This window comes from Ictidomys tridecemlineatus, chromosome 2 (genome assembly GCF_052094955.1).
Source record: "Ictidomys tridecemlineatus isolate mIctTri1 chromosome 2, mIctTri1.hap1, whole genome shotgun sequence".
Lineage (NCBI taxonomy): Eukaryota > Metazoa > Chordata > Mammalia > Rodentia > Sciuridae > Ictidomys > Ictidomys tridecemlineatus.
Window position 1 is genome coordinate 117,394,952 of NC_135478.1, and position 18,185 is coordinate 117,413,136.

General features: G+C 59.6%; 2 protein-coding genes across 4 annotated transcripts in view; one reads left to right on the forward strand and one right to left on the reverse strand.

The window, feature by feature from the left end:
• The window catches only part of Asphd2 (aspartate beta-hydroxylase domain containing 2), a 12,185-nt gene extending 1,811 nt beyond the window's left edge, over positions 1-10,374 (forward strand). Inside the window, exons 2-4 of the mRNA XM_078039649.1 lie at positions 1,763-2,871; positions 7,569-7,682; positions 8,695-10,374. Coding sequence (XP_077895775.1) covers positions 1,989-2,871; positions 7,569-7,682; positions 8,695-8,804 — 1,107 coding nt within the window. The 5' untranslated portion in view covers positions 1,763-1,988 and the 3' untranslated portion in view covers positions 8,805-10,374. The remainder of the gene's footprint in view (positions 1-1,762; positions 2,872-7,568; positions 7,683-8,694) is intronic.
• A 5,884-nt stretch (positions 10,375-16,258) lies between these two features.
• The window catches only part of Hps4 (HPS4 biogenesis of lysosomal organelles complex 3 subunit 2), a 28,656-nt gene continuing 26,729 nt past the window's right edge, over positions 16,259-18,185 (reverse strand). For all 3 annotated transcript variants that reach the window (XM_078039646.1, XM_078039648.1, XM_078039647.1), the window contains one exon: positions 16,259-17,365. In XM_078039646.1, the coding sequence (XP_077895772.1) occupies positions 17,194-17,365 (172 nt within the window). In that variant the 3' untranslated portion in view covers positions 16,259-17,193. The remainder of the gene's footprint in view (positions 17,366-18,185) is intronic.

Here is an 18,185-nt window from a genome sequence, read left to right on the forward strand (position 1 = left end):
CTCCCTCGTGACAGCTTCACACTGAATTTCAGGAATCCCGGGGTTCTGCCTGGTATGGCTGCAAACAAGACACCTTTCTTTAATCTGGATTGAGAGGAAGGAGCTGCTGGTCTAGGAGAAGACAAGAGGGATGAGTCTCCATATCCAGTGGGATCCAGCCCTTCCCTGTTCTGCATCCGAGGAGCAATTGGGACCGTGTTGGGGGGAGGGTAGCCTCTAACCTCCCCAACACTGGTATTTTTCCTAGAAACATAAAAAAATTCCCATGAATATTCAGAGTGTGTTTTTGACTTACTAAACGTTGTAGTCAAGTGATTCTTTATTCAACCAAAACTGGGAAGAAGCCAGTAGGCAGTTAATGAGCACCTAAGGTTTCCCTTAGCAAGCCTGGGGACAGAAAAATCACTTGAGATTTGGGTCTGAGGAGCGCTGGGGGTTCACACTGAGCTGTTGGGATCCAGTGGAGTCCTCCTTTCATGACCCTCCTCTGGTTGGCTGGCCAGCCCTAGGGGGTGCCGCCCCTCCTGGCAGTCACTAGCACTTATTGGGTGTTCCCAGCGACGCAGTCATAGTACTTTGTGTGCACCTTCAGCCGGAGAGAGGAATGTGAGCCCCATTTGTTGGTTACAGAAGCTGAGACTTGGCGAGGGCCGTGACCTGCCTGGGGTTGGCATTGACACTTGATCCTGCCCGTCTCCAGTTTGGGCTCAGAACTTCTCTGCTGAGCAGCAAACGTTTTCGAGGCCAAGGGTGTCCCCAGGGAACGGGGAGGGTCCCATCTCCCCGTTTGTTCAGCTGTCTTCCTATATTCCCGGGAGAGAAGGGGAAAACACAAAGTGACGTCCCCAGGAGTGGGGAGGTAGAGGCTTGTTGAGGAACAGAGCGCTGCTGTTCCCAGCTGCTCAGAGAAAGCGAGGCAGAGAAAGGGACTCGCAGACACGCAGCCCAGGTCTGAGAGGGTCGTGCCGCTGCGCACCGGGGCCATGATCCTCCCTTGGGTTTCTGGATAACCGTGGTGTTGGCCACCGGCCCAACCATAGGCAGGATGACTGGCAAACCACAGCTTCCTGTTTGGGAAAGTGCAGGAAACTGAGTCACAGACCTGGAAGGACTCCTACTTCCACTTCACCCCATTGCTCACTGACACGTGGGTGAGCTAGTGCCTTGTCTCCAAGCTGGAAAGCAGAAGAGCCCTGTGTCAGCCACAGGTGTGACCCCAGGGCACCCACTTCCTTTCCCAAGTCGGTATTAGCCGAACCCTGGACTGAGGGCAGCCAGATTCAGTAAGAATGGTGATGTGCTTGGGAAGAGAAAGGATAACCCCTCAGACAGACCCTTTGTCATTGATGAGGTACTTCTGAAACCAGCTTCCTTTTCCCTTAAAGGCAGTAATTAAAGGGGAATAACAGACAGTAAGATGGACACACGTAGGCTTAGAAGGCACATGGAGTTTGTATCCAGGCTCTGGCTGTGTGACTTGGATGAGCTGTTTGACCTCTCTGTGCCTCAGTTTTCTCATCTCTAAAATGGGGACAGTAGCACCTCCTAGGGTGTGGCAGAGTTACCAAGCCATCCCTGATGGATGTAGAGGAGCAACGGCTGGTCTTTTGGGAAATGGGGGTGCAGGTAAAATGAGGGTAGGATATACAAGACTGCCAAGTGTCCCCTACCATCAGGGGCCTTACAAAATGACCTAGAGCTTTACACTTGAAGAGTCTTTAATGTTTAACATTTATGCTGTATTCTCTTTCTTTCATTCCAGGTTTGGATTTTGGAAAAAAAGTCTTCTGGCAGAGACCTGGAGCTTGCTAGTGTGATGTAGACCATCTCCTGCCACCCTGTCGCAGTGACTTTCGCTGGGAGTGGAGTGGCAGGTCCAGCTGGCCAGCCTCAGCATTCATCGATGTCACCGGTGGCAGGCTGCGAGGAACAGTGGCGGCCATGCCCTCCTCGGCCCCAGCGGCTCCTTCTCCCCCACGCTAATCTGCATGGTGTGGGTGCCCCTGGGACCCCAGAGGACTGAACGTCTGATCTGGCTTCACACCCCCAGTAACAAGTCCCCCAAGATGTCGCTCGAGTGGCTGGTAGCCTGGGGTTGGTCACTGGACGGCCTCAGGGACTGCGTGGCCACCGGCATCCAGTCGGTGCGGGACTGCGACAGCACGGCCGTGGTCACCGTGGCCTGCCTGCTGGTCCTGTTCGTGTGGTACTGTTACCACGTGGGCAGGGAGCAGCCGCGGCCCTACGTGTCGGTGAACGCGCTCATGCAGGGCGCCGAGGCGCACGGGCTGCAGAATGGCTTCGCCTACTGCCAGGCGCCCGAGTGCGTGCGCTGCACCCACGAGGGCCTCAACCAGAAGCTCTACCACAACCTGCAGGAGTACGCCAAGCGCTACTCGTGGTCCGGCATGGGCCGCATCCACAAGGGCATCCGCGAGCAGGGCCGCTACCTCAGCAGCCGGCCCTCCATCCAGAAGCCCGAGGTCTTCTTCCTGCCCGACCTGCCCACCTCGCCCTACTTCTCCCGGGACGCGCAGAAGCACGACGTGGAGCTGCTCGAGCGGAACTTCCAGACCGTCCTGTGCGAGTTCGAGGCCCTCTACAAGGCCTTCTCGAACTGCAGCCTCCCGCAGGGCTGGAAGCTCAACAGCACCCCCAGCGGGGAGTGGCTCACCTTTTACTTGGTCAATCAGGGGGTTTGCGTCCCCAGGAACTGCAGGAAGTGCCCACGGACGTACCGCTTGCTCGGAAGCCTTCGGACCTGTATTGGGAACAATGTTTTTGGAAATGCGTGCATCTCCGTGCTGAGCCCCGGGACTGTGATCACGGAGCACTACGGGCCCACGAACATCCGCATCCGGTGCCACTTAGGTAGGTGGCGGGGACAGGGGTCCGCGGCCTGCACGCGCGTGTAGTACGGCGCCTCTGCCGTCGGAGAAAGGAAACACCGCGGCTCGGAGAGCCAGACGTGTGCCTTAGGCTCGCGGTGCTTTTACCGGAGGTGGATGATATTGTGTTAGTAGTTGGGACAGCAGCAGCTGAGTCCTGGAAGGAATTTGTCGTCACTGTGAACCTAGGGTTTTGTTCTTGTTTTTTTGGGGGGGGGAGGGTTGGGGGGGATTGAGCCTAGAGGTGCTTAACCACTGAACCGCATCCCCACCCCTTTTTATTTTTTGAGACAGGGTCTCTAAGTTGCTTAGGCCCTTGCTAGTTGCTAAGGCTGGTTTTGAAATTGTGATCCTCCTTTCTCAGCCTCCCACGTGCCTGGGATTACAGGTGTGCATCGCTGCACCGGGTCTAGTATAAACCTAATTATTATTTTTTATGGTTCTGGCAGTGGACTCAGGCTCTCAGATATGCTTAACACACACTCTAACATATGCCCTAAGCCAATGTCTGACAGACGCTGTGGCCAGAACTTTTTGCAGTGAGGAAAACGTTCTCCATCTTCATTGTCCAAAAGTATGTCCTAACCACCTTCAGCCCCAAGTGCTTGAACACGGCTGGAGTAACCGAAAGGTTCAATTTTTAATTGTTTTTGTTTTTGAGGTTCTGGGAACTAAACCAAGGGGTGCTCCAGTGCTAAGCCACACCCTCATCCCTTTTTATTTTTTATTTTGAGTCAGGGTCTTGCTAAGTTGCTGAGGCTGACCTTGAACCTGTGATCCTCCTGCCCCAGCCCCCCCCTCCAGTGGCTGGGATTGCAGGTGTGCATCACCATGCCTGGCTTGATTTCAGTTTTAATGGCCACATTTGGCCAGTGGCTACTGTCTCAGCCAACATAGCTCTAGAGCCAAAAGCTGTCACAAAGACCCTTGAGGTTCCTAGTGGCTTTAAGAGCCTGTGAAAGGTACGTTGGTGCTTCCTGATCATCAAGGAGGATGTGAGGCCTGGTGGGGAGTCCTGGGAGGTTGAAGTGTGTGTGTTCAGCAGTGGGGCAGGGTCTGGGGCAGGCCACCTGCACTGCGGCCGTCCCATGAGCTGGCTGCATATTTCACCTCTGAGCCTCCGCTTCCTCAGGTGGAAAGTGGAGGTCAATTGACGGTCTTCTGCAGAGCCAGCGTGACGCCCGGCCAGGGGATGTGTATCACAGAGCCTCTGCCATCAAGGCAGGCCTAACCACGGCCTGGTGAGTGGGGGTCTCAGTCCCCAGGATGCCTTGTTCCTGGTGGACTGTGACAGAGGCTGGCTCGGGGGCCGTGGATCAGTCACTCGTCTCCCAGGCTGGAGTGAGCCGAGATGGACAGTAGTAGCTTTAGGAAGGGACCACATGGCTTGGGCTTCAGAGGGGACAAGGAAAAGTGGAGTGGGGTTTCCTGAGTGTGCTCTGCAGGGGACCACGCTGGAGCTGCCCAGGGGAGCCCCCTGCAGCAGCCCTGCTCCCCGCCCTCTGGGTGGGGACTCACTCTAGAAGTCGCTGCTCCTAAGCTCCAGAGAAGAAAGGTCTAGACAGAGCCCTGGACGTGGTGGGGATGTCAAGAGCCAGGGCCGGGCAGGGGAGCTCCTGAGCCATGGTTTCGAGTCATGGTCAGTTGTGAGACTGGGTCTCCCTGGGCCCCAGAGTCCCCCCTGCAAAATGGAGAAGTTGGACTTACCTCCCAGGATGGCCGAGAGGATTGAAGGAGTGACATCCTGCTTGGCCACCCGGGACGGTGCCTGGCACACGTGGCTAAATGCTAGGTGGTAGCTGTCATGGTCAACCTGGTGTTGAGGGTGTGAGAAATGACCCGCAAGACGTGGTCACTGCCCTTGGGACATGGCAGATGAATGGCTTAGGGAACAAGCAGATCTGAACCCAGGCCTGGCCCCCTTCCCGGTGCCCTTGGGCAGGCCCGGGGCCTGTTGCCCCTCTGTGCTGGCGGAGCCACCTCCCTGCAGGGCTGCTCTAGAGCATCGGGCACACACCTTGGCAGGCGGGGCCAAGCAGGTCATCTGTGTGGCATGACGCTAAGCCAAGGGACGACGTGGTCAGTGAACCACTGGGCAGGGCTCCAGGCGCTCCGAGCTGTTGGAGGGAGCTGGCGCTGCAGGCAGGCTCTGGGCAGGCGCGGGGGTGGGGGGTGGGGGTGTGCCTGACCCGAGGGCGGAGGGGGCCTGCTGGGCTGAGTGCGGGCGCAGCCCTTCCTGGAACTTGGGCCGCCATGGCCAGGTGAGCTGTGGGCCAGGCAGCCAGAGGCCCCAGGCCAGCTGGGCATCGTGCTGTTGAGGGGTGCTGGGGATGGGACCCAGGGCCGCGGGGGGAGGGCAGGCAGAGGCCCTGCAGGCAGATGTGGTGAAGTGCCAGGCTGATGCCGCCACCAAGGACGGGTAGCAAAGAAGTCCCCGTCACTACTGCCCCACCCCCGTGTGTCAGCACCCCCCCCCCCGCCCCGCACAGTGGACATCAGTGTAGAACAAGACTTCAGGCCCTGGGCATGGCCCTCCTGGGCCCAGCTGGTACTCGCAACAAAAGGGGGTCCTCCTGTACCCGCACAAGGTGTGGCTGGGTCCCCAGGGCCAAGGCCACCTCCAGGGCCAGGTTCCCCCACGTGCTCCTCACGCAACCAGGCCCACGTTGAAGTGCACCCCGTAACTTTGTGTGTTGGCCGAGCGGGTCCCCTCCTGCGGGTCCCCTCCTACAGCCACACTGGTGCCCGCTGTCCCAGCTGAAGGGAAGGAAGCACACAGTCCTGGGCCTCTGCTCCCTCCCCCGCCTCCTCGTCCCTGTCCCTCCACACCAGAGGGCCTCCAGCCGCTCTGGTGCTCTGTGGAGCGCTGGGCCCTGCTGTGAGCATCCTCTGGCTGTCGCTCCATGCTGACCACTCTGGGCCCACCGTCACCCCTGTGGGGCAGGCTGTGACAGGCCCTAGTACTGAGGCCCTCTCAGGGAGCAGCTCTAGACCCCGACTCACCAGGCAGATGTCCAAGAGTCATTGAGAAGACCAGAGTGTGCACAGCCACCCGGGCACAGGGAGGCCCTCCTGTCACTGTGGGTGTGGACGGGGCCCAGCCGTCCTACGGGAGGGGCCGGAGGACCAGCCTGTGTTCCCTGCCCCCTCCCAGTTGCTGGCCACCACCTCCTGAAGCAGGGGCTGCTGGGGGGACAGTTCCCGGTGTCTTCCTGCTTCCGTCAGGGTTGGTGGGACAAAGGAGCAAACTCGAGGCCACCAAGGATCCTGGGACAGGCGGGACTGTCCAAGGCCACGCAGGGCCCGTCTGTCCCCCGAGGGCCTCCCAAATGCTCTGGGGGGAGTCTTCCTCGTTTGTGCCCCCCAGGCTGGTCGATGGGCAGAGGGCAGGAGGCCGGGGAGTGAGGACAGGGAAGGCCGTGGTCAGCCAGCTGCACCCCGCTGCCCTGGCGCAGCAGCAGTGAGTCCTGGAGGGGCCAGAGAAAGGGGAGCCTCCTTCCGAACCCCTGGGTGGACTGGCCCTGCGGAGAGTTCCCTCATCCCAAAGCCTTCGCAAGCAGCAGAGTGACGCCAGCTGAGCCGCTGAGCACCGTCCAGAGACGGACTGTTGGCAGTTTGAACACGGAGACCTCAGCCGTGAGCAGAGACCTCCGTGTAGCTGCTCGTGACCTGTGACTGTCATCAAAGTGTCCAGCAGCTACTATTTTTGGGTTCAAAACAGATCAGCCCCATCAAGGGCCAAATAGTAACTTTTCAGCAGATCCAATCACCGCTCCATTACTCCTAGAGTGATACGGTGGCCTCTGCGCAGTGTTTATGTGGCCCAGACCTGCGCAGTCAACCTTCAGTTACTGGTAACAAGGCTGCATAGCAGCCTTGGAAGGTACATATACTAATGTCCCCTTTTCACAGATGAGGATGGTAAGGCTCAGAGAGGCTGAGTGGCTGGCCCAGAGTCACACAGCACAGACAGGTCCGAGTTCATCATCTGTCCCAAGTCGTCTGTCCTTCCTACACCTCCATGTGATCTCCTCCAAGAGCCATCCACTTTGGCTTAAAGAGTACATAAAAATACTCCAGTTGCCAGAGAGAAAGAGTGTGTATTTTTGTCATAAGGACCCTGGATCCAGAGGGCATGCTGACTTGCTCAGGGTCACCCTTCCCTAGTGCATCACTGAAGACAGATGGAGCCACCAGTGACCCGCCCCCTCCCAGGGCTTCCTCCCGTGCCCTTCCTGAGCTGTCAGGCTGACCCACCTCCTGAGGAAGCCATCAGGCAGCTGTGACAGTGCCTTTCTTTGTGGCAGCCGAGATGGTGGCAGTAGCCAAGTGTCTCGGCTGAGGCTGGGAATGGGGACGTGAAGGCCAGTGGTGTCCCCAAGGGATGGCCCTGGCTCGGCCTCACCGATGTCTCCAGAACCTGGCTCCTTGCGAGGGTGCCCACCCGGGCCCTCCTGAGGCCCAGCACTTCCTTGGGTGGCCTCTGGGTTGCAGGAGGAGGCCAGGAACCACAGAGCCTCCACCCTGGGCCTCAGAATGGGTTAGAAGGTGGAATTCAAAGAGGCAAGCCCCTTGTAGGCCGCAGGCGGTTCATTGCAACTAGAAAGCCCAGGGGACAGGACTGTGGTGACAGCTGTGGACGGTGGTCAGGCTGGCCTTCACTCTCTGTTTTCCCACAAGGGCTCAAGACTCCGAGCGGCTGTGAGCTGGTGGTGGGGGGCGAGCCCCAGTGCTGGGCCGAGGGCCGCTGCCTGCTCTTCGATGACTCCTTCCTGCACACTGCGTTCCATGAAGGTGGGTCCCCCCCCACGTCATCATTTTGTTTTTAACAGATTTTATTTTTTTGCCACGTGCATTGGAAGCGCCCCTGGATCTCAGAAGGCGGCAGGTCCCTCTGCCCTGTGGTCACTGTAAGTGGAAGACCTTCAGCTTGTATTTCCTTAGATTTCTTTTTTCTTTCTTCCTTTCAGTCGTTTGCCTCTGAGATTCCTTTCTGGCCACCTAGTGCGTCCCTCTGGCTCCGTGACCAGAAAATGGTACCAGGGATTGAACTCGGGGCCCACGACCACGGAGCCCCCGCTCCAGCCCTCTTCTGTGTTTTATTTAGCGACAGGGTCTCACTGAGTTGCTTAGGGCCTCTCTTTTGCTGAGGCTGGTTTTGAACTCGCGATCCTCCTGCCTCAGCCTCCTGAGCCACTGTGACAGGCGGACACCACAGCGCCCTGGCAGATTTTAGTTCTTAAAGAAATTTTAGAGGGCTGGGGCTGGGGTTCAGTGATAGAGCACTGGCCTCACAAGTGCGAGGCCCTGGGTTTGATCCTCAGCACCATATAAAAATAAATAAATAAAATAAAGGTATTGTGTCCAACTACAACTAAAAAATAAATATTTAAAAAAAAAAAGTTTTAGGTTTCCAGAAAAAAACTGAGCAGAAAGTACCAAACATGCTCCTTCGCATCCCGGCCCCCAGCTGCCCGCAGCCACAGCGTCCCCAGCAGATCTGGACGCGTTATTACCTAAGTCTGAGCTCAAGTCTGGGCTTGCTCTTGGTGTGGCTTTGGACAGAGGGGACAGTGTCGTACCCCGTGGTTCCACTGCTTAAGAATAGCGCTTGTCCCCGCCTGGCCAGCTGCCCTGCAGTCCACCTGCTCAGAGCCTCCTGAGCCTAGGGATCAGAGGAGGGAGGTGTTGTGAGCCAGGCCAGGGACAGCACAGGTCCCCAGCCCAGAGCATGCAGGGTCGGGTCCTGCCACACCTGGGTCCTGGCCACGGGCCACCAACCTCCCCTCTGTCCCCCTCCCCACAGGGTCGGCAGAGGATGGCCCCCGGGTGGTCTTCATGGTGGACTTGTGGCATCCGAACGTGGCAGCGGCCGAGCGGCAGGCCCTTGACTTCATCTTCGCTCCTGGGCGATGAGGACACCTCCCTGCTGGAGCGGCCAGGGGGGCCGGGGCACACCTGGGCGGACCCGGGACAGTGCGCCTGCTGCGGCCACAGGGCACGCTCAGCACCTGTCTCCCGGGAAGCGCCCTGGGATCTCGGAGGGCGTGGTCCCTCTGCCACGTGGTCACTGTAAATGGAGCCTGCAGCTTGTGTTTCCTTAGGTTTCTTTTCTCCTCCTTCCTTCCAATTGTCGCTTCTGAGATTCCTTTCTGGCCAGCTAGTGCGTCCCCTGGGCCCGTGACCAGGGACACGGTGCCTCTGTGAGTCCGTCTGTCGCGTCGCCCCTTGGTTTCTACGTGTTTTCAAACAGAGTAACCAAACGGCCACCGTCCGGCTGTCGGACACGAAGCTGCTCGTGGTCATCTCCAGGCAAAGCAGACCTGCCAGCCAGCCACGCGGCCACTTTGCTGGCACATGGAGGACCCTTCGGCCGCCCAGGGCAGGGGACAGTCTGAGGTCTCTGCACCTGGCTGGCTCTGGTGGCAGGGAGCGGGGCTGCAGGCCTCCCCAGGGGTGGCGTCCAGGGTTGGGGAACTGTGGCCACTGTCCTCTTGCCCAAAGCCGTCAGTTCCCTGCAGGGACCGGCCCTCTGCTGGTGGCTTCCTCCAGAGCCGAGGCCGGGGTCCTCCAGAGCTGGGCCAGGCTCCTGGGCCAGCCTCGGCCACTCACCTCACTGCCCACAGACGCCCACTGCCAGGCCAGGCCGGGCACAGCCCCTCAGCGTCTGGAGTCTGGGGTGGTCCAGGGCAGGGCCAGGCTGCCAGGGGGGAGGCTCGCCACCCGACTCCCACCAGGGCTGTCCCCGAGGGTGGCAGTGCCAGCTCTGACCAAAGCGTCCCTTTTGACCTGGAGTCTGTACCCATGATTCTCTCCCTGTTTGTTCGCAAAGGTTCCAGCGCATCTCAGAGGCTGCGGGGGCCGCTGTGCGCCTTGCTGTCCCGCGAGGCTGCGCGCCCAGCGAAGGTGACCAGGGCCAGCGTGGGTGAGGGCGCAGGGAGGCCTGCAGATCCCAAGACCCAGAGCACTGCACCAGCTGGGTGGCCTCCTGTGAAGACATGTCCGCCCATAGGAGAGGCCCCGGGGGCCTGGGTCTCGAAACAGCTTCCTTTAGCTGAGAGATGAGGGGAGCCACACGAGAGGGACCTTGTGGGGACAGTGTCCCCGGGGCAGTGGAGGTCCACGCAACACAGCAGTGGAGTGGGGCACACGGCTCTGGCGCGGGGCCCATTGGTGTCCTAATGGGAACTGAGGCCCCTGGGAGGAGCCGGTGCGAGAAGCCAGGATCTGAAGCGCCGGGTGTCACTGGCTATGTGTGAAAAGGACACGTTTGTGGCGGGCGAGGGGAACACAGGAGGCAGGGTTGTCACCCGGAGTCCCGGTGCCCGTCACGTGTCTCGTCAGAGAACCGCCGAGGTGCATGACCCCACACGAGCCGACCTTCCTGCTCCAGTTTACAAACCAACAGCCACACAGGCACCTGGCTGCCCGGACCCCTGTCATGGTCGGGGACAGAGATAAATAAAGGATCTTGCTGAAAACCAGAGTGACGTGGTCACGTCGTCTGTGGGGAGGAAGAGGAGGCTGGCGTGAACCCAAGGGACGGGCGCCCCAGGAATTTGCGCCCCTGGTTATTGAATCATGTCACAGAGGTGGGGGGGCTGCCGCAGTGGGCGGACAGAGTGGCCGAAGCAACGGCCCTTCTGAGATCAGGGGTGGGGAAGCCCATCTGCAGAACGCCAAGAGCCACAGCTGTCACCTGGGCAGGGCACAGGGACGCTGGCTTCAGCCCAGCTGGGCATCAGGGCTGGGTGGCAGGAGGCACTCCCTGTCACCTGGCAAGTCACTTACCAGTCTGCCCCCTGAAGAGACAGCACCTGCCCTTAAAGGGCCAGCGCTGGTTCCTCCCTGCGGTACCAAGGACACCTGGTAGAGAAACAGCCTGTGTGTCCTAAAGCGGGCAGCGGGGACTGGGGGCCAGGAGCCCCGGGAGCTGCCCAACCACCAGGTGTTCCGCACTCAAGCCCAGCTCCAGCCAGAAGAGTCCCTAGGTGCCACAGCAAGCAGAAGGGAAGAGTGCCCGCCGCCTGGGGCCCTGGTGTTCTCACCTCCCATGCGTGTGCCACCAGTCACAGCTGCTAAGGTGACCTCCGTGTTTCGCGGGGACACCGGGGTGGGGAGGGGGCCTGGCTGCCCCTGCAGAGGGGACCCCACCTCCCAGGAGGACAGTAGCAGCCTGGGAGCGCCCTTCAGGCCCTGCGGTCGGGCAGGACCAACCCCTTGTCCACGCAAGGTCACCCCAGGCCCCCCGACCCAGTGGGCCCTGAACTCTTCTCCCAGAGGTGCCTGTTCGTCATCCCCCAGAGTCACCTACATCCTCCGTATTTGGTGCCCCTGAGCAAATTAATGGCATTGTGTGCCTACAACATGGAGCAGGGGACAGGCAGGGTGGCCCTGTGGCCTGGCTCTGGACGCTGCTGCACAGGAAGCCACCGGGAGCTTTGAGACACACTGTACCCCCCACTGCCCCGCATGCCAGGGCACCTTCCCTGGGGGGATACCAGGGGTTGAAACTAGGGGCCTCTTCAGGGTGGCCCCTGGCAGCAGGCTGCCCTGTGACTCGTTTCCTGTCATATTCTAACGTGCAGCTGAGGCTGAGGGGCTCTGCTCTGAAGGGCCAGGATGGGAAGGTCTTGGAAACAAGCTGGCTGGAGAGTGGCATCGGCTCTGTCCCCATGTGGCCCTGGGCACCTGAACCCAGCTTCTAAAGGGACAGCTGTTTTTTTTTTGTGAGGGAGGGGAATACCAAGGATTGAACTCAGGGGCACTCGACCACTGAGCCCCACCCCCAGCCCTATTTTCTATTTAGAGACGGTCTCACTGAGTTGCTTAGGGCCTCACCATTGCTGAGGCTGGTTTGAACTCTTGATCCTCCTGCTTCAGCCTCCTGAGCCACTGGGATGGCAGGCATGCACCACCACACCCGCTCCCTTTTTATTCTTGAGCCAAGCTTGAGTTGTGGTTTCTATCCGTAGCCACCAAGACGTCCTCCTCCACTGCACGCCTCGTCTGTGGGGCCTGGCGCCTGCTCTCAGAGGCACAGCGTGAGATTCGAACAGAACAACGATCAGGCAGGTTCTGGGAGGAGGGGAGGGACTGCACGTGTGTGTGTGTTAGACACAAAGAGGAAGAGCCCAAGCCAAGTCGTAAGTGCTGTTCTCAGGACCATCTCGCCCGCTCTGCAGCCTTCCCTAGCATTGGCCTCCTCGCTGACTTGCTGACCGATGTAAATGCAGGAACAGGACAGAAAACGGCCACACCTTACAGAGGTGCCGACAGAAGGCATGACAACCCTCAAGCAGACTATGGCATTAGGTGGCAGGAGAGGAGGACTGGGGACTTCTGCCTCCTTCCCAGGTGTCCTGTCGGTCCTCGTCCCTGCCTCCCCGCCCTGCCTTCTGCTCCCCACACCCTGTATTTGAACCACCCCAGGTTCATAGAGTGTTTTCTCCAAGCACAGAGAGCACGCCCCATGAGGGTCCTTCTGCATCATGCCATTAGATCCTTGTGGCCCGGACAGGGAGAGTCACACACCCTTAACACACGAGGAAGCCAGGCTCAGCGTGAGCAGTCACTGGGAACAGAGCCTGTGGCCGGCGGGAGCTGGAATGAGAAGCCAGTGATCCAAGCCTCTGTCCACAGGTTCCTCGTCAGATTCAACCGACCTGGGTCAAAACTATTCTGGAAAAAAAAATTGTACTGACTTCTTGTCATTGTTCTTTAAACAACACGGGCCACGACCGTTCACCCAGCGTTGACACTGCGTTAGTTGTTGTAAGTTAGAGATGGCTTGAAGCACACAGGGGGCTGTGTGACCCCTGTGCTGGAAGTGACTTGCATGTCCCTGGGTTTTGGTGTCCACTGGGGTCTTGGAACCAGTTACCCATGGAGACCGAGAGAGGGCTGCCCACCAGGTTCTGGACATCTGCCTGACACTGGGTGGGGACGGTGGTCTGCCTTCTCAGGACACTCCTCTGCTGAGGGTCCACAAGACACCAAGCCCCTTGTTTTATCAAAGAGGACACAAGGGTCAGAGAAATAAAGTGACCGACCCTGATTTCCACGGCAGTAAGGTGTGGAGCTGTGATTTGGACCCAGTTCTGGGACACCAAAGCCTGCGTGCTCCAGGAGGGACAGCCCCTGGCAGCAGCTCTGCAGACCTCGGGGGAAGGAAGCGCCTCCAATCTGTACCTGCCACCTGCCCACAGGGCTCTGGCCAGGACCCAGGCCTTTACCTGGAAGTGCTCCTCCCAGCCACCAGGACGGCGGGACAGGGGGGAAGGGCTGCCTCTCGCCCTGCTTCTCTCTCAGGAGCCAGCGTCCCTTCTGCTGAAACCACACCAAGCCACCCAAGCTTAAAGTCTCCTCCTGGCCCAGACCTTGCAGCCCTGCATGGCCCTTCGTGGGGGCCACCTCTCCCACTGCCCGCACTGCCCTCTGGAAGGACGGGCGCCTGGAATCACCAGCACCAGTATTGCATTTGCAGGCGGGTGTATTAGTTTCCTTGGCTGCTGTAACAAATGATCTCAGTGTCTTAAAGCAAACGAGATTCATTGTCACGGTTCTGGAGGCTGGACGTCCAAGATCAGTCTAACTGGACCTCATTCCACGTGTTCATAGTCACATACCCACCCTCTGCGGGCTCCAGGGTCCATTCCTTACCTTTCCCAGCCTCCAGTAGCTGCGGGCTTCCTGACACCTCCACCAAGAGAAACACCAGTGAGGGGGACTTCAACAAGGATCCCAGTCTCGCTGGGCACCACGGTGCACACCTGTAATCCCAGCTTGGGAGGCAGAAGGACAAAAAGTTTGAGGCCAGCCTCACAACTTAGCGAGGACCTAAGGAACTTGCTGAAACCCTGTCTCTAAATAAAAAGTAAAAAGGGCCGGGGATGTGGTTCAGGGGTCAAGCACTCCTGGTACAAAAAAAAAAAAAAAAAAGCCAGTCTCCTTTAGCTACCACACTGTCTGTCACTGTCACTGTGGTGGTGGCAGGAGTACTGGATGCCTAGATGCTTCCTCAGGGGGAAGAGGCAGCTTGACTAGGTGCCAGTGTTTCCCTAGGGAACAAAGGGCCTTTCCCAGTGGGAATCCGAAGGCCACTATTAATCTCTCCCAGGAACTTGAGTCCCACAGTGCACAAGGGCAGGAACCCTGCAGGGACTGACCCCATCAGAGCCTCCTGCTCCCCCCCTCCCATGGCTTCTGCAGGCTCTACAGCAGCATTCTAGATTGTGAGGCCAGTGAAGCCAGCGTGACCGTCCCATACAGGCCACCTGCCCTGCCGCCACAGGAGGGCGGGCAGTGCTCCTGCTGCAGGAACATGCTGTGTGGCCCCCGGGGTCTCTGCTCTCACTCATTTTGAGGGCGTGGGCCTGTGGCTGTCGCTCAGAGCCCCAGATGCCTGAGACATTGGACAGGAAGCTGGGGGTTGGGCATTCTTTTTCCTGCCACTTCTAAGCCACTGTCACCTAGCCTTGGCGATAACGCTGCAGCTCCCTGACCTCTGGGGCTCTGGGCACAGGACAGAGGCTCCGTGGCTGCCTGTGCTGGGACCTCAACCCCAGGAGGGTGGGCTTCAGGGGCCTTTCCATACCCCCAGGCTGCCTGCCTGAGGCTCTGTTGGCAAAGGGTTACCACACAGGAGGCACCCGTGGGCCTGTCTCACACTGGGGGCCACTCCCAGGATACTAAATCAGCACTGGTGTGAGGGGGTGCCCTTTCTTCCCGCTCCCACCCTTCCCTAGGACCAGGGAGGGATTCTCCCCCAGCATCCCTTCCCCATGGTAGTCTGACCCAGGGCTCCCGGCAGGCCACAGGCACCTGTCCCCAAGAAGCTGGGCATGGCAGGCCCAGGTAACTGGCAGCAGGAGACAGTTGGGCCTCTGGGAGCCACCATGGGAGGAAGCCCACTCTGAGGAGGGGGGTGAGTGGAAAGCCACCAGGGCAGGTCCCAGAGGGAGGCAAGGGAGACCAGCTGGCCATCTGTACCAGCTCTGTCTGGGCCTTGTGGAAGATGCGGGCGAGCTCACAATTTGTGGCTGTCCAGCCCGGGTCTGCGAGGAGGAACCGCAGGTAGCTGGGATCCCAACTGAAGCTCTGAGCCCAGGGTGATGAGCAGCGTGGCTGGGTGGGGATGAGGTCCCTGGCCTACAACTGGAACCTGGACAGGTGTGTGGAGATAGGCGTGCATGTGTGTCTTGTCCTGCTGTGCCACGTTACAACAGGGGCTTCAAGTGCATGTATTACACCTCAATTTATGTAGGTCGGGACAGTGGCTTGGGTTGGCATTCTGGGGGCTGCACGGGGCTGGAGGATGTGCTTGCAGCAGGTTCACGGGGCGGCTGGTCCACTAAGGCACAGGCCTGCCTCAGGACGGCCCAGGGGGGCCTCTGCGGTCCTCGCACTTCAGCGCACCCTTTGTGGTCAGGACTCGGCTTTGGGGTGGGCCTTCACAGGAAGCCCTGGCTGCCTGCTGTCCTGCTTTCTAAGAAACGGATATATTTTGTATCCAAAGCAGCCTGTGGAATTGGGTGAGAAGGGAGGTTTGTGAAGTTAAGACTGGGACCCGAGGCTGGCTGGGTGGCTGACATTCAGCCCTAGGCAAGAGGCAGCCAAGGACATTCTTAGGAAGCACGGCTTGCTTGGAGGCCATGAGATGGCTCTGGACTCGTGACTTCCGCCACATAACACGGTAACAGGTCGTGATTTCACCAAGTTCGAGACTGGGTTCCAAGTTCCAGAGGCTCCATTAGCAAAAGGAAGAGCAAGGCTGCTCCTGAGCGCCCCCGCCAGGAAAGGCAGGAACTGCAGCCAAGTTTGCTGTGGGGCGTGCCTGAGGGGCCGGCATGGAAACAGGAGTGAAACCCCAGCAGAGGACAGTGCGAGTTTATCCTAGTTTGAGGCAGCAGCCTCCTCCATCACCTGCAGTGGCGGGAGGGACCCTAGGGAGAGGAGGTGACGTGGGCCTAAGGAACTGGCACTCACAGGCGCAGAGGCCACAGCTCCTCCCCGGCAGAGGGCTGGTCCCTGCGCGTGGCTCCTTTCCTGGCCACAAGGATCGCAGGGAAGGAAAAGCACGGGCACAGCAGAGACCACGGCTGCCCCTGTGCTCACGGCACGGCCACCTGTGAATTCAACCAACCACATATCAAAGTCACCTGGAGAAACAGTCCTGTCCACGCTGAGCAAGGGCAGGCCCTCCTCGTTGTCGTCAGTCCCTCATTATGCAGGGTGACGGTGTCCTCGGCGTCCTAGACTGGAGCATGATGGGGGCTCTGGGAGCCACGCCGACACCAGGGGGTGCCCTGTGCATACACCTCACATGAACATGGTGGAGCCACTAGAAATGTCACTCTTCAGCCACTGACAACTCTTTGACATGTGTTTTATTTTTAGCCCTTGGAAACTTGTTTCAAGAAAAGACAACAGGTCATCGACACCACTGCTCCCAACATGACTTGCTCCACCAGGAGTCCTAAGGGCATCTCGGTGTTTCCAGCAAACCTGGACAGCTCTGACCCGTGTCCTGGACCCCAGCGCCTGACCACCTTGCAGGGGCTCTGCCAGGGGAAGGTCCACTCTCCCCCTCACAGCTGCTGGGAACTCGGTCTTGCTTTGCCCTGAGGGTCATGGGAACTCCCGTTGGGGACACCAACGGAAGGAAGCAGCCACAGAGCTGCTCCTGACGAAGGCAGCAAGGTTGGTCCTGCTGTCCCTGCCCTTCCCTCCTCCACTGTGGATCTTCTGAAGTGCCACCTGCAGTCGGGGCTCCTCTGGCACTGTCAGACTGCAGCCCCTCCCTGGAGGAGGGCGAGACCTGAGAAATGAGGGGGACAGCTGGTAACAGACCCCCCTCCTCATCGGGACACCTCACCCTGCCCACCTTGTGATGGGGTTGAACAAACACCCTGGACTGGGGACAATTAGGTTCCAGAATACAATGCCAACTCAGACTGCAGCACCCTTCAGGCTGGGATGAACAGAAGCAGGGACATCAAAAGCCTCCGGCCCAGGGTGACAGGGAAACAACCAACCCTGAGCTTCTTTGGTACAAGGACCTAGCAGCCATCCTGGCCCCATATGGCCAAACAGGGCGCTTACCAAACTGCGCCACGTCTGCAGACCCCGAGGACCCCCATTTACCCACAGCCCAGGCTGGGAAGGGAGTGGCACTTGGGGCCCCTTCCCAGGAACGGGGCACTCCACGAGGAACAGACGGCGCAGGCCTCACTGAGGGCAGAGCTCCCCTTGCTGGCGCTGTTCAAGGTCACTGCTCCTCAGACCCTGTGGCTGTGGACACAGTTCAGAGCAAGTTCACCCCGTGTTTCAGCAGCTTCTGCCTGGCTCGGCCGGGGAGGCTGAAGGCGCTGTCCTCGGGGCTGGGGAAGCCGGAGCTCCGGGCCACGGCTGCCAGAGGCTGGAAGTAGGTCTCCTGGGCGGGGGTGCAGCAGGCGAACACGGCGGTGGAGGCGTTCCTGGGGAAGGAGGGGAAGCAGCCCGTGGCGCCCTGGGCCTCGCAGCCCACACAGGGCCCACCCAGTGGTTGGGGTGTCATCTGATGTGGGTTGGGACTCTGTTCACTTGAGTTACAGGCCTCAGTGCCAATGACCGTCTTCCCTTCTCTCAACTCCCAGGGGGCTGGGACAGTCCTCGGCAGCCGGGAAGGGCTGCACCCAGGGCCGGCAGGAGCAGCTATGGACTCAAGCAGAAGGGTGGCCTCCCTGTGGCCCTCGGCCGTTCCCAGAGCCTCTGCTCACTCCCCAAGTCAGCCTCGAGAGTGGCAGGACTGTCCCGCTAGACACCTGGCGCAGGGTCCCAGCTGCCCTCCTTTCCAATGAAGCAATGGCAGCATAGGAGGAAGATGGGAGGACCTAGGGAAGGCCAGATGGGCTGGGGGAGCGTGGTTACAGGATAGGGGGATATGACAGTGGCAGCAGGAAACCTGGGGACACAGAAGAGGAGGGACAGGGGCACAACACAGAGGAGGCCCCATCGGTGACCCCCTGGCACCTGCTTCCTTCCATCTCAACCTAGTTCCCCACTGGCCTGTCTCCCCAGATCCATCATGAAGGGGAGGCTCAGGGCTCATGGGCTCCCTCCTCTGGCTCCTCCCAGGGGCCTGAGGGAGCGAGGGAGTCTTGGCCTCTGTGGAAGGGCAGTACGGGCGCCTCACGGCTGTGAGAGGCACTGGGGCCTGGCAGGTACAACAGGGCCTGATCACACACACCTGGCGCTGATCCCAGCCCCGCTGCTCCCTGGCTGTGTGCCCTGTGCTGAGACCACCTTTCTGAGTCC